The 16037-nt window shown below is 39.4% G+C and overlaps 2 protein-coding genes across 2 annotated transcripts in view; one reads left to right on the top strand and one right to left on the bottom strand.

Annotated features, from left to right (window-relative positions):
* WWTR1 (WW domain containing transcription regulator 1) overlaps positions 1–7256 on the top strand; it is a 42774-nt gene extending 35518 nt beyond the window's left edge. The window contains exons 4-6 of the mRNA XM_066193593.1: positions 1502–1635; positions 2189–2301; positions 3365–7256. Coding sequence (XP_066049690.1) covers positions 1502–1635; positions 2189–2301; positions 3365–3549 — 432 coding nt within the window. The 3' untranslated portion in view covers positions 3550–7256. The remainder of the gene's footprint in view (positions 1–1501; positions 1636–2188; positions 2302–3364) is intronic.
* A 2355-nt stretch (positions 7257–9611) lies between these two features.
* Positions 9612–15874, bottom strand: TM4SF4 (transmembrane 4 L six family member 4). The gene is made up of 5 exons (XM_066193592.1): positions 15552–15874; positions 15217–15306; positions 12765–12898; positions 10046–10235; positions 9612–9824 (listed from the first exon to the last, which is right to left on the bottom strand). The coding sequence occupies exons 1-5, from the start codon at positions 15723–15725 to the stop codon at positions 9807–9809; spliced, it is 606 nt and encodes a 201-aa protein (XP_066049689.1). The 5' UTR covers positions 15726–15874; the 3' UTR covers positions 9612–9806.
* Positions 15875–16037: the final 163 nt, after the last annotated feature.

Below are 16037 nucleotides of genomic sequence, written 5' to 3'. Positions count from 1 at the left end.
ATAACTGAAGTTTTTACAACTGGTGTAACTCTTAGGGAGGAAAGCAAGATGCACAGTCTCTTCTTCCTAACAGAATGTTGTGAACTTCCTTCCAGTGACCTCAGTATCCTGAACCCTGGCAACTGAGGGCACAATGAACCCCTCTGGTCATCAGAGTTCCAGTACAGTTACTCCTGACCTGACCCTCCCTTGCTGTTTTTGCTTTTCTAGCATAACCTATCTAAGGGGAAAATGCTGAGTAAGTGTGTATGTTGCTGCTGGCAGCTGTGAGGAGGTGTGGAGTGTTTGAGTGAGAGGGGAAGGATTCTTTGGAGGGTCACAGACCTTTCAGCCCAGTAGCAGCTGCTGGCTCCTCACAGCCATTCCTGGCAGCAGCTGCTGGGGTGGAGCAGCATGCCCAGCTGGGAAGAGGTCATAGCTCTGGAAGCTCTTGGCTTAGGGAATTTCTTTCCTTCTTTGTCCTTCTCTTCATGTAGTTGCTAAAACCCTAAAACTCTAGACTGGGCATATGCAAGAAGGGCAGCATTTCAGAACACCATTATGATAGCATCTAAATAAAGGTTTCCTTACTCAGTTTTGTCATTCTATAAGAAGTTAATGTTCTTTTATACTAATTTGGTTTTGCCAGCTTTCCAAAGGAAAAGAGAGGATGTGTTTGCTGCTTAAGAGCTTCATGGAAATGGAAGTCGGTAGAGGTCATGTCAGTCAGAAATCTCTGAAAGGTCCTCCTCAATGAAAAAAAAAAAATTGAAAACATAGTAAAACATCATATTCTAGCCTTGAAAACTTGTTAATCCCTTCTGTACTGGGGAGACTGAATGATTGATTCAGAGGAGAGAAGTTTTCTACTAGGATTTGAATTAAATATTTACTTTGCTTGTTTCATTAAAAAAAAATAAGTAGAGTAAATAATGGTAAAAACAGATACAGCTTTATTATTTTAAGGTCTTAGGATTTTTGTTGGGAACATCCCAATGGAGACAGACAACCTCTGTATAGAACTCTGTACCACTAGATGTCATGGGTGTTTCACAGAGATAATGCTGAAAGAATTTATCTTTCAGGAAGGGTTGTGAAATAAGTTTCCTTTGGCTCTGATTGCTTGTTTGTCATCCTGCAGATAGCAGACATGAGACAGGTCATTAGGCAAATGCTTACTATTAGGCAGAGTGTTCATTCTAAAGATCACAGTCTTGGTGCCAGTGGTTGTCTTGTAACATGTTAAATACTTTGTAGTTGCTGAATTACAGGCCTGGCTTCCAGACATGGTAGAACTGACAGCTAGATTCTGTGGTGCTTTAAACCAGCACAGATGGGTGATGAGAGACACTGTCTGTCTACAGCATGATTTCCTTCATACCAGTGTAAACTAATACTCGTCAGTGACATCACTCAGAATTACTTTCCTTCGGTGTATATATTACGAGTTCACTTGTTACAAGACTACAGTATTTCTGAGCTGTTGGAATAACCCTTCCCATGTATTTATTTGTCTTTTCAGGAAGCTGCTCTTTGCAGACAACTTCCTATGGACTCAGAAAACATGGTCCCAGTTCAGACAGCTGTGAACACCCCTGCCATGACACAGGACATGAGGCCTATTACAAATAATGGATCTGATCCTTTCTTGAACAGGCAAGTTCATTCTTCTTCATTAGGCAGTTTTTTCTGTTGCCTTCTCTAGACTGTTACAGCTGTCTCTCTAAAATAGTCTCTATATTGTCTTCTTTTGTTTACTTACTTTAAACAGGGGGCATGGCTGAGTGGCTGATCTGAAATCTTTCAGTTTATGCTTCAAGAAGGAATCTTAGAAAAAGCAATAAATTATAACAGGTGGTTTTAATTCTGTTGTTAGTGTATGTAGAAAACTAGGTAGAATAGGTATATTGCTTAAGTATAAATACACAGAACTTTTTAGGCTGTCAGAACTGATTTCAGCTAGAGAGTTATATGTACACATGCGTGTTTCAAAATTTAAGAGTGGCCTCACTTCAGTTACTTTGTTATTTGGGCTGATGTGACCCAAATATGACGTTGGCTGATCAGTGGCCAACAGCTGAGGATGAGGCTTAATGACTCAGCATCTATTTCTAATGTGTAACCTACTGTGTTCTCTTCCAACATTGTGCTCAGGAACTGTGTCTGTCAGAGCATCTTTACTGAGTCTTCTTCATGTTTCCATTTGCAGTGGGCCGTACCACTCCAGGGAACAGAGTACAGACAGTGGCTTGGGATTAGGATGCTACAGTATACCAACGACACCTGAAGATTTCCTCAGCAACGTGGATGAGATGGATACAGGTAGAATACTCGGATTTAGTTTAAAGTATTGTCCAGTTAATAACTTTGTAGTATGACTAGTAATGTTTTATAATTGCAAAACTGAATGATAATCTCTGGGTTTTCTATCCAAGAGAACAGACTGAAGCTGTGGGAGAAAATCCCTAGAAGGTGCTTAGTGCCCAAAATGTTCTCAGCTTTAACTTAGATCCAGATTCTGCCCTTTTACCTCGGTCTGATATAAAACAGAATAAATAAAACATGGAAAATGCAAGCCTTAATTTCTGTTTTCATACCATTTTCCATGGTAGGGGGAGTAAAAAGCTTGTTTTGGGTTGCAAGTCCAAATCGGTACATTTTCTAACTCTGGGAGATCAGTCTTGCTTGTAAGTCTCTTATATTGGCAAAGTTGGATTTGCCTTAAACCAGAGTGTATTTAGCTAGCTTACATTTTGATACGTATTTATTTTATGTTAGTGTCCTCATTGTGTTTCAAATACTGAAATAATTTACTAGGAAATCAAGGGTTTCTTCAGAGAGGGAAATTGTCAGCACTTCCTCACCTGAGTCTCCTTTTGAAGTCATCAGAAAATCAGTATTATGCGGAGAATGAGAGGTTTATCTATTAAAGGTTTTCATGCTTGTTCTTATTAATTAATGAAAAAAAAATAGTAATATTACAGAACTAAATTGCTGTAAAGCACATTGTTCAGTTCTTTCCTATGGACAGCATTGGCCCTGGTGCAGAGATCAGGATCACGATGTACACGAGGTCCCTCTGGCAGACCAGGAAACAAACCTGAAACTGTCCTGGTTCCCAAGTGGAAGGCCAGAGCTGGATGCTTTGAGCACTGCTGGAAAGGACCTGTTGTGCTTTTGAGATCAAAGCAAGGATGTGAAATGTATTCTTAGAAGAATGTGTACTCTGCACCTAAATGCAGTTTTGAAATAACATTTTTGGTGAATAGGAGTGCTCACAAGTGGTTGTGGGAAAGGGAGAACCAATTTTTATGTCCATTCTGTTGTTTTAAATTACCCACAATAAGAGTTTGGTACTTCAAAAGTTCTTCTTTACTTTTCCTAGGAGAAACTATAGCACAGACAACAATGAACATAAATCCACAACAAACACGTTTCCCTGATTTCCTCGACTGTCTTCCAGGGACAAACGTTGATCTTGGGACTCTAGAGTCAGAAGATTTGATCCCTATTCTCAACGACGTGGAGTCAGTGCTTAACAAAAATGAGCCCTTCCTTACCTGGCTGTAATCAAGCAATGCTTATTGGGCCTACAGTGCAATTCAGATTTATTTTTCCTCTTGAGGTCGGCATAGAATATCTGAATATCCTCAAGAGACACAACATACTGCCTTACTGACTTTTGTTACATCATCTTTATGGTCAGTTTAGTATCTGCCTGGATTTTATTGATACTAATTTAAGTATTAAATGCTCATTTTACCTATATATATATATATAATACATACATGGATATATATTTCTTAAAAAAACCCCACACCACTTTACACATCTGTGTACTTTTTTACCTTTTCAAACCAGGCAGAAATGCTTCACTTTTAGGACAGAAAGTGGCTGATGCTTGTGCATATCCTGGGTACTAATTGACATCACAGACCCTTTGTGAGGCAGAAAAGCTAACTCCTAGGTCACTTGGTTCAGAAAAAGTGCAAAGCATCAGGACATGAGAGCTGTTTTAGTATTATGTTTATGACAATAGTATCAGAAGCTTTTTTTAAATCAACTTACTTAAGCCTTAAAAATCTTTTTTAATTCTTAGTAACTAACTGTTATGTAGGGAATACAGTTCAAATCTGATCCATATCAAGCATAGTAATTCCCGTTACATATTTGTGAAGGCACAAACAATACTATATCACTTTCTTTTTTTCAGTAAATTACTGTATAGTTTTCAGAAAATAAGTACTTCCAATCTCAAAGTACCAGAATTGTTTAGCAACATTTTTACACTACAATATTGTTACAAAATAAACCAGGCTGGTACTGACTGTTGCCTTTTAAAAACAAAGAAATGTATTATAAACAAGCATTTTTTAAAAATTCTTAGATTTTTTAGTTTATTATATTAAGCACTACAGTTTTGTAACTTAATACATGAACAAGCAATTTTTTATATATATAAAATCTGTGGCAAGTATCTTATGTGCAAAAATATTATTTTAAAATCAGTTCTGAAAAATGTGGCACAACTTGTTAATGTCATACATTGGGGGGAAAAAACCTTCCTCATAATGTTTTCAGTGATGTTTTTAACTGACAATGTCAAAATACATGTAGTTGTATACATGAAAAAAAAACCAACAGGAACTTTATCAGGGCACTGCTAAAGCAGCACTGGGACTTACCTGGTAAAACTGCTTAGTTTTTATGTCTTTCACTTACCATAACTGGTGCACAGGACACAAGACATGTGCTGTGTGTTTTTGCCTGTCATATATCCTACGAAACTTCCTTATCAGAGGTTTGGGACTGAGAAGACATCAAGAACATTAAGCCTGCAGTTCCCCTGAAATGCAAATGAAGTCCTGAATATTCTCAAATGTTTTGAAATTATCTTATTTATAATTAATGGATTTAAGCATTTTGCATTGAAAAATAGGTAATTTTATGAAAGGCATTATGACTTCTCTCTAAGCTTAATCCAGGCTATGTAAAGAGAAGAAGAGATGTAGCACTAAGTGTAAATGTGTGTTTGCCAGGTCTGATAACACTTAACAAGATCTTACTGATGCGATGGAATATTGACCCCTAAAGACTTTTTTCCATCTGGTTGGGTGAAGGTAGGTGAAAAGGTCAGCGATGAAGTGGTGGGAATACAGAGTAGATTTGGAAGACAAATGATGAGGTGATAAATGTCGATCCTTGCTGGGAAGGATGGCTGCAGACAGGGATACATAGCAAATGGATCCCCAGTGTTCAGTGAAAAACATAACAGAAGCACTCAGTACAGTAAATGACCGTGTCCATGATGAACTGCTAAGTGTACATGGTGTCACAGGATGGAAAATAAAAAGCACACACACTGAAATTTTGAAAAAAGAGATGTCAGGCAAAGACCTACAGTTGTGAAGTTTTATTACATAGTAAAAAGTAGCTTTTTAAAAATGTTTTTTTTGGGTTTTTTATAGAAAAAGAGATGTAACAGCAGAGTTGTTATGGGCATTGTGTTTCTTTTATTCTTTTGAAGGGTTATTATTTGGGTTTTTTTTTTTTATTCTTGCTAGTTTTGCTAACTGTTGCGATAGCATAAATTTATTTTCAATAAACAGGGGACCGTGCGGGGCTGACCAATATTAGTGTAATTAGTTTTAATCTCTCTTTTAAGGATTTCTTCAGGTCGTCAGCCTAAATGAAAAACAGGTGGTCCTAAGGCTTTGTTCTTTAGTACCATGATGGATATTGGTAAAGAATTGGAGATTTTCTGGCCAACTTGCTAGGCCATGTCACCAGCACTGCTCAGTTGGCGTAAGGAGCTGACAGCCGTTGGTGCTGGAATGACCCACAGCAGCTGTGGACCTGAGCGCTGGTGTGATCCAGGTGATCCTGCCCATCAGCAGGTTATGTTTAGAGAATGCAGTTTGTTCCTTTGCTAGTAACTCTGCAGCACTGAACATGTAAGTTTGTCGTAACAGAAGATATTCCGAGCAGCTCGGGCTCGCAGCTGCTGTGAGTCAGCTGGTGCTGATTCCTGCCCAGCCACGTGCATTGTCGTCAGCCAAAGGCTGCTCTTTGTACAGGGAAAACTAATGCAACTTTCCAGTGAAATCACATCAGATATTTATCAGAATTGTGAAGCTGCAAACTTGATTCCTTTTTTATTTGTGTTTCTGATGGTTGAGTGTCTTGGTGCAAAGACCTTAAAAGGGTAAAGCAATCATAAACTGTGTTTCTGTGTTACTTCCGTAGTAAACCAGCAGCAGATCTGAAAGAGGAGGGTGCTGTGTGGAGCAATACTTCAGGTTGAAACAGCTGCCAGAATCTTGGGTTAAATCTTTACTTAGTCATGAAACAAATCTTGGTTGAATTAAAAGTGATTCTTTACACTGTCATCTTTTAATTTTTGTTACAGAGGTGATGTGTCCGATGAAGTGCAATGACAATAAAATCGATTTTTCAAAGTTATCATTTTAAAGAAGTTTCTGGCTCTAAACAGGTTTATGGCAGAACTTTTCAGTATTCAAAGCATATGTAATATGAAAATAAATTTATTGTTGACAATATTTCACTGTACTATTTCAGGTTTTGAGCATTTATGTACTAAATTTTACACTGTCTACTTGTAGTATAAATGCAACAATGTGCCAGCTGGACAATGTTGCTGTGACCATCCCTGAGGGGGCATATGTAAGTCTTGGTGATACAGAAGTAATGGGACATGGTTAATTACAGTTTGTATTCTGGTAATACTGTTAGAATGTAACTTGGGGAGGGATTGGGTTTGACTTTTTGTCAACAAATGCTGTTTGGGAGAAGGGAAGGATTTAAATCTATATTTTAATTACAGAAAAATGTGGGTGGTTGTCCAAATAAACTTGTTTCCTAATACATACATCCATGTACATGCTAGTTCTTTAACAATTTTATTTACTTTTTTTTATTTTTTATATGACTTGTGTGAGCATTTGTTTTTAATTTTTATTACCTTGCAATATATTGTATTAGAGGCAATCAGATCAAACTGTTGTATCCTGGGTTTGATTCTGTTTTGGTTTTAATTATTTCTTTGATCTTTTACAAGAAAAAATACAAATGAACTTGAAAGATTTTGATGCATATTGGTTTTTTAAAATAATTTCTTTAGGGGAGGGAGTGGGTTTGATGGTTTTAGCATGCACTTCCCAGGGAACTGTAAAACACTGCTTAGAACAAAGGTGCGGACATACTATTCTATGAAAAAGGCGTACATTTTGAATTAAAATATTCAGTTTTATATTGTATATTGTATATTCAATTATTCATATATGTATCTACGTATTCAATATGTATAACCAATTCAATATACGTTTGAATTAAAATATGGGGGCAAAGACCCCACCCATATCAGTGTAACGGAAGAAGTCAGCCTTCCCACCCTCTGACAGCTGGAATGGCTCCCGGGCTCCATGCTGGTTACACTATGAATAATGTACAATCCATGAAGAGGGAGCTAATGTTGAACTGGAGACAGGTGATGAACATTCAAGACTGGAGTGATGTGTGAAAACATCCCTTGTTCTGGGCTGAGCAAATCTTTTTTCAACATTGTATGTTACCTCCTTCCTTTAGAGATGAACCTTTTGCAAAGAGTCTCCAGTTAATGCATCATTCCCCAAGAGGTGACACTGTCCTGTGGTTAACATATCATTTTTCTGCAGTCTATTTAGTGAAGACAACCAAAAAAGAGAACTAACTGTATATAATTCAGCTGTGCAGGAGCTGAACCAGTTTTGTCCCGCTGAAGTTAATGGGCTCAAAATCACATGCACACACTCCACATGTTGTAATCTGAGTTGTTAAATAACCAATGTGTATCCTTTTATGATGTCTCTCAGCTAAAACAGTGCCATGCAATGTGGAAGTTGCCGTGTTCTCAGCACCCTGGTCACCCAGCAGCCAGTATTTATGGGTGAATAAGGAACCTTCACCCAGCATGGATATTTCTGAGATTGGACAAAGAATATTACTAATATTTTTTCTTTTGGCTGCTATTATTTTTACTTCTGTGTAGGTATATGTTGCTATTTCTACACACTATAACACAGTGTGGTCCTTAAGTTGGTTCCTGAGGTCTGTTAACACTTTCAGTTATCCCTGTTTGTGCCTTTTTTCTTACTGTTATCTTTCTGTCCCTTCCTAGAGCTGCACTCTCTCTATCTGTGCCTTCTTTTCCAGAATTAACACTGGCTTTTTACATCATTCTCTGTTATGAGGATCTATGATTAGTCCTTCTCCTTGATTTTACTGGATGCTTTGCTGAGTAGAAACACAGAACAATCTCCAGTTACTGCGGAACTGACACTGCAGATGTGTGATACGCTTGAAATTAAGTGCTGGGGAGAGCCTCAGATGTTAGCTTTAACTGAATAGATTTGGGAGCACCATTCTTGGCACTTCAAAGGGTGAGTTCAGCCGGGCTCCTTGTTCTGGCTCATTTACCCTTTTTCAATACACCTGAAGGCCAAGGTGTGAATGCAGTCCGGATCACAAGATGAAATGTGTGCACCTTGTGTGAGTATCTGCTATATATTAGCTCATGTTAGAAAGCCATCATGTAGCTGGGTGTCTCTTGGAAGCGGTAGCTCATTGATTTTGGTTTTAGGTATCGTAGCTTGCTGCCTGTTATTTCTTATCCCATCTCCCACAAAGATTTATGTACTCTGTTTATTGATTTATCAAAGCTGTGCGCTATGCAGCTACCCATCCCTTTATTGAATGCTGATGAGAAACATTCCTTGTTCCCAAAGGCTTCATATAAATCAAACAAGACAAATGTGAGATGAGGTGCAGGACAGCTGCTCACCACAGATGAAAGAATGGATGTGAGACAGTGCCCAGTGTGTGTTGAAATAAAGGGTACTCTCAAATTCCTGGGCAATGAGTAGAACAGGTGGGACAGACAGCTGTTTCTGAAGAAGTTTTTTTTGCAATTCATCATCTTGTACAACATAATTCTCAGTACCTGTATCAAACTGTTCAACATTTCTGCGTATTGCTCAGGAGCTTTCAGTGCTTTTAAGTACTTCTGATTTCTTCAGATATCTCCTAGTGTAAATACACACTACATGAAATATATTTTCTGAAAGCTCAGGCCACAGAAACATTGTTTCAAGAAGAAAATTCCAGGGAACAGATATGGGCAATATCAAGAAGAATTGAGACATCCAGCCGGGCATGCTAGTTTGTGAAAAATTGTTGCTGAATTTTTTTAAAGCAGCATACTGGTTGATTTAAATCCCTCAAATGTCTCCAATCCCTCTTATTTTCTCCTTGATTCCTTTGGAAAGTAGCTTTTTCTTTTAAAATTTTGAAAGTTCTTTCTAAAAGGTATTTTCCCTTTGAGCTAGCTCTCTGTTGTCTTTCCTATCTCTTTCATAGCACTGTGCTAAACACAGCTAAATCGAACTTCTGCAAAAAGATTAATAAACAGCATTTGCACTCATGCATAGATTGGAAGCTTTGAGGAGTTACAGGCTACCTAACTGACCTGAATAAAAATTGTAACCCAAATTTGTATTTTTCATGAGAATACCCTCTTTTTAAATGGAGGCTGTTTTACAAAAATAAATATGAATGTGAGAGTTGTATTTCACTTATTTTATTCCGTGAAGAGGGATTTCAGGAAGGCTGGAAGGGGAGTCAGGGCTTCATAACACTTCTTCATATAATGAAGAGCCCTTCATTCTCATCTCCTTAGCTGGAGCCAGTGCATCTCTGAGGGCTGCTTTGTGGAGCAGCTGCAGAAGGGATCCTCGCAGGGTGAGGAGAGGTGTCTGCCATATTCCCATTCGTTAGACAGTTCCATCTCCCTGGAAGAATAAAAACATGGAGGTAATTTCCTGGCTACTATGGCTGTGACTTTCAAAGGGTTGTATTATTTCCTAATGGCGGCAGTGTAGGGTTTTGGCAGTATGTTAGAAAGCCACGATCATGGAGCTGAAGGAAGTTTAGTTCCTCTGACTGTCAGCTAGAGGTGTGTATGTAACTTGTCAGTACACAAAGTAATAAAGGGGAATTATCAGTTACTCACCCCACAACATCCACAGCATTTGCAGTCCCCGCAGAGGGTTCCAAACAGGCCATTCACCATCTGAATGCCACAGAGCACTGCCTGGATCCCGCTCATGATCAGCAGCAAGGAGAAGAGGGTCAGGTGCCATGGGACAATATTTTCAGGTGACTTACACAGGTCCCACAATCCATGGTCACCAAGGTAATCCCTACAGGAAAACAATATAGTTAGGAAGAAAACTGTATCAACTTACAAAGGAGGTCTCTCACCACTGGGAGGTTCTCACTGCTGTGACATGGCTGAGGTTCTGTTCACTTTGGTAAAATTTTCCATTGTCACACTGGTGCTACTTACCTAGAAATATACTTCAGTTTAGTTTCTAGGTAAGTTGTAGCAAGTGACTTGAAAAAAAACAAGACATCAGAAGGGAGCACTTGGAGACAAGGGTGTGTTTGATACAATTGAACCATTTTTAGTGTTTTAAGAAGAAAAGATCTTAGCCAAGCATGTGCCAAATGAGTTTTATCTGTTCCAGTGTTTTGTCAGGAGCATTTTTGCTGCTTTTTTTTTTTTTTTGGCCGGGACTGGGGGGTGGACTGTGATCAGGGCATGTAATCCAGTATCTCAAAGAACAAGGAAGTACATTGTAATCAAAACAACTGAATTATCAAAACAAATGATGAAATGATGCAAGTCGCTCCTGGCCCACTGAGCTGAAAATAATAGCTTTTTTTCTAAATGCCTCATATAAAATAAAGGTAGTAACTTCTATACTTTTACCTTCACATTTTGATTTAATTGTAAACTGCTTAACTGGCTATATTTCATCTGCATATTCTTAGTGCTGACTTGTTTGTGTTCTTGTCAAGTGATTTCTGGACTGCAACCAAAACTGTTTGAAACAGCATATTTCCAAAGATTCTCAGAATGAGATCAAGCGATTTGGTTTTTGGCCCTCACTGGCCCACGAACAAATAATCCTCTACCTGTATGCTTCTTGTTTTCTTTCCTTTTTTTTTTTTTTTTTTTCAACCTGAAGTATAATTTTTTTCTATATTATGTAAGAAATGCTGCCAGGTCCTTCTTGACTGAGGCAGACTGCATTAAAAGTTCTGAGGTAATGAGAGGTTTACTGCAGCCCTTGCTGTTCTGTTCTGGTCACACCTGCTCTCCTCAGTAGTGCATTGTGTCCTGTTGTTTATTGAAATTGTCTTGACTTCAGCCAGAGCAGTGGGATTGCTGGGTTTAAGTTATAAATATACATGGCAGCAAACATGTTTAAGTTGCAGAGAATGAGGAACAAGCAGCTTCCAAATGCCATAGCCAAAAGAAAATTATATATAGATCATATATATTAATATTATATAATATATTATTACTAGTAATTATTTGAATACCATTAAATTTAAGTATAATCATAGAATCACAGAATGGTTTGGGTAGGAAGGGGTCTGAAAGATCATCTTGTTCCAATGCCGCTGCCATGGTCAGAGACCCCTCCCACTGTCCCAGGTTGCTCCAAGCCCTGTCCAAACTGGCCTTGGACGCTTCCAGGGATGGGCCATCCACAACTTCTCTGGGCAGCCTGTGCCAGTGCCTCACCACCCTCACAGGGAGAATTTTTTCCTAATATTTGGTCTAAACCTACTCTGAGTTTAAAGCCATTATCTTGTCCTGTCACTACATGGTCTTATAAAAAGTCCCCCTCCATATTTCTTGTAGGCTCTCATCAGATACTGGAAAGCCACAATCAGGTCACCCTGAAGCTTCTCTTCTCCAGGCTGAACAATCCCAATCCTTGCAGCCTTTCCTCATGGAAGAGGTGTTCCATTCCTCAGATCATCTTGGTGTCTTCCTCCATCTGTGTCATTAATGAAGATACAAAATAACAGCAGTCCCAGTAGGGATCCCTTAGGGAACACCTCTTCTCAATGATGTCCAAAAGGATCCTGAGCCACTGACCACCACCCTCTGGATGCCACCATCCAACCACTTCCTTCTCCATCTAACAGTTCGCCCATCAAATCCATCTCTCTCCAATTTACAGAGCAGGAAACTGTAGGGGATTGTGTCCAGATAAATGACTTCTGTAGTCCTTCCATTATCCACTGGTGGCGTCACCCCATCATAGAAGGCCACTGGGTTGGTCAGGCAGGGCTTGCCAAATCACTCCCCTGACCTCAGTGTGCATCATGAGAACTTCTAGGAGGAACTGTTCCACGATCTTCTCAGGCACAGAGGTGAGGCTGACAGGTCGATGGCTCCCAGAGTCCTCCTTTCTACCCTTTTTAAAGATGAGTGTGTTGTTTCCTCTTTTCCAGCCACCTGGGGCTCCACCTGACTGCCAGGACTTTTCAAATATTTGAAGAATGGCTTGGCAATTACATCAGCCAATTCCTTTAGGACTCTGAGGGGTGTCGAAATGTGTCATTGCTATTCATCTAAGTGGAATTTATCCCCATATTTACTTATCATCCCAAGAATAACCTAGGAAGAGGCTGTGCATTTCTCTTTATTGGCCCCTCTGAAACTCAGTAGTTTTGATTGTACTTGCTATTCTTTACATCCCTGCTGTTGAACCTTATGAAGTGTTGCTGTCTGCTGCAGGCACTTCTAAGAGCTTCTATAATTTAGACGAATGGTATCATTCCCATTTTCATACAATGGATTTGGAATTTGAATCATCTCACAAACTTAAAGCATGTATATCTTTTTTTTTCTGATTACGTTGTCTTACCCATCCTTGAAAGGGTAGGTCCAGTTTCCTGCAGTTTGACACATAGGTCCTTTGTTTATGGCTACTGCTGACAAAATGAAACAGTATCCAGCTCCCACAACTCCAACGGCAGCAAATATTATAGAAGAAAACATCTGATGAAGAGAAAAATAAGGTTATTTTGGTTCTCACTCAAACAATTAAATGCACCTTTAATGTCAGTTAACGTTCCTCAGATTCAGCTGTTAATAGCCAAATAATCAGCACCCAAACAGCTAACGTCTATTAGTTTTCATTGCATAGTAAGTGTGTAATGCATACCTGCACTGGTATTTTAAAGCTTTACAAGCATTAGCCCCATGGGCCTGAGGAGGAGAAGGCAGAGGCTGGCAGCAGATGGCACTGCTCCTCTCTGAGGCCTCCTGTTCCCCTGCAGCCAGATGTTTTCCTCAGGAGACTACAAGCAAGACTGAAGTCTTGGACCACTCAAGGCGTGTAAAAAAAAACTCTACAGTATCTTTTACAAGTTAGCTTTGGTATCTTGGTTACATTTGGACCAAATAATTGTAGTTCTCCTTCCCAAATCTCCCTTTAGGTTTCATATTAGTCTACTTTATCTCCTCATAGGTACTTACCAGTGTAAGCTCTAGCAGTGCAATTGGAAAAGTATGTTTTTATTTTTCTGGCTTTTTATTACAGAACTTTCAATATATACTAATATGTAAGTAAATCATGGAAGAACTAATGCCCTGCCTGAATTCTGAAATACTTGAAGCCATAACAGTTCGTAGGTAGAAGTAGTGTCCTTTATTGGAATAAAGTGATTCAGGTGAAGAAAATAACCCCAAAAACATACTTTCAGGTCATAGAATCATTTGGGTTGGAAACGACCTCTAATACCACCAAGTCTTCTGTGAGTTTTTGTTCAGACCTCAAAACAGGACTCTTGTCTTGAGTCCTGGCATGCATTTTTATGTTGATATATTTCACAGGGCAAACTTTAAAATTATGCTTTTGCCTCAAACATCATAATAAAGGATTTCAGGTAACATACAAGACCGAATCTGGTTCTCAGTCATGCTAATGCTGATAAGGCCCGTAGGATTTCCTGTAGTGCAGTGTACTTGGTACTCTTGACTCTATTAATATTCCCAATCAGCTGCACTCTAACACGCCTGTCAGCAAAAAAGGCAGGTGGCTTTGCAGGCAGCACCACACACGTGCAGGTTGGCTGCTGCTCAGCCAGCATGTGACTTTGGTCACTGCAGTGTGACCACAGGCACTGTGTATGACCACTGGCATTGCAGTGTGACTGTGGTCACTGCAGTGTCACTATGGGCACTGCAGTGTGACTTTGGTCACTGCAGTGTGACCACGGGCACTGCAGTGTGACCACAGGCACTCTGTGTGACCGCTGGCATTGCAGTGTGACTGTGGTCACTGCAGTGTCACTATGGGCACTGCAGTGTGACCACGGGCACTGCAGTGGGACCATTCCCCTGGTCACCACCTGGCTGAGCAGCAGAAAACCGCAGTGCCTGGGTACTTGTAGAGTGGCATGTGCTCTGTTTCTCTTCACTGCTGGCAGAAAATGGATCATGCAGTGTTGTAAAGAGAAACAGATGGTTCCATTTCCTCCTTCTCAAAGTTCAGCCTGTTTTGTTGGTACTGCATGAAGGCAGCATCAAAGACAGACTTTAGGGAAACTCTTTGGTCAACCTCATAGGCATGAATCTTTTCCTATTTGTTTTTATCTCTCCCTTTTTTTTCAGTTGAAAATCTGTTCCTTTATTTTAAAACTGTAATAATCTACTTGATCCAAAGAGTTTATTTTGAAAGGACATAATTTTCTTACTAGAAATAGAATGTTTTTCTCATTTAATTTTAAAACTAAAATGCTTGAGATGTTTACTGGTGTCTGAAAGTATCCTTTCGAAACTTTTCTAGTGTGAAAGGAAGCTGTAAATTCAAAGTGGAGCCTCATCCACACTGCTTAAAGTAGGAGGTTGAATTAGGTTACCTCCCGAAGTGTATTCCTTCCTGAAATTTTCTGTAAATCTAATGAGATACATCTCATTTTGTGAGCTTGCAGTGAGTTGGGAATGTAGTGTCTGACTGCCAGGTTAATTTTAAAAGCTGCCAACAAAAAATGGCTAAGGAGAGAACTGTTGTACTCTGCAAAACAAAGTATAGATCTTGCACCTATAAATTTTAAAAGTGATAGTAACTATAAGTATCTTGTACTGGCAAAATCCAATGAGGCCATACTATTGTGATACCTGTGGTAAAATATCAGAGACATGATACAATTTTTACAGCCTGCTATTTCCACTTCCCAGCACTCAAACAAATGGCAGGGCTGTGTGTCCCACACTCAAGGCAGCCTCTGTCTAGACTCACAATGACCGTGAGAGGAAGATTCATGTATCAGGAACAATTTAGCTTTTACTTTTACATGTTTCCTTTCACTTACCGCAAACCTCTTTCCGCAGCCCCGATTACCACAACATCCACAGCAATCATTATTCTGAAGGCCCAAAAATACCAAGGCAGGGAAGATCATCTACAAATAATAGAAATACAGTTTGAATTGGGATTAATTAAAGTTACTTCTTCTTTTAAATATAATAATTCTATGGGTTTGGGTTTTTTCTTATCATTAGCTTAAGTTACTTATTGACGAGCCTTTGGATGACTTAAAACTTATTTGTTTATCAAAGTGGAATTTGCAGTCCTGAGAAAATTCAACAATGCAAGTCATGGCTGCCATTAGGGGGAAGGTAGGAATGTCTGAATTTAGATACTTACCAATACACCCGATCCCAAGATCCCTCCAAAGTACCAAACTTCATTTGTAATGTGTGCACTGTCATCAGCCACTTTTCCTCCAGGGAAAAACAACAAAATGTTTGCCAGGGTGCAGAGCACAGCCAGGGGGATAAGAGTGCCTCCCAGGCACTTGGCACAGCCTCCCGTGCACATGCTTCTTTAAAGGAATTGCAAACACAATTGAAGACAAAGTCTCTCAGATGTTCTCAGAATTGATTTATAAAAAGAAGCTTCTCGGTGTTGTTTGCAAAATCCAGTTTCTGTTTGGCCGTTAGAGGAGCTGAGCCTGTAGAATGCTCCTGTCAGTGTTCCCGCAGTCAATCCAAAATGCACGGGGTGCTGGTTTTTTATATGTCTTTGCAGCCGTGATGTCAATTTTCTGAACGTCCGTAAATAAAATTACGTTCAGGGCCGCCTCTCATTTTACTGTGACAACCCACAAACTCTGTTAATATTTTACTGAGG

The sequence above is a fragment of the Chamaea fasciata genome, unplaced genomic scaffold, assembly GCF_029207755.1.
Source record: "Chamaea fasciata isolate MVZ Bird 193981 ecotype frontalis unplaced genomic scaffold, bChaFas1.0.hap1 SCAF_11, whole genome shotgun sequence".
In the NCBI taxonomy this organism is placed as follows: Eukaryota; Metazoa; Chordata; class Aves; order Passeriformes; family Sylviidae; genus Chamaea; species Chamaea fasciata.
Note: the sequence above shows the minus strand (reverse complement) of the source record. Positions and strands in the feature narration are given on the sequence as shown.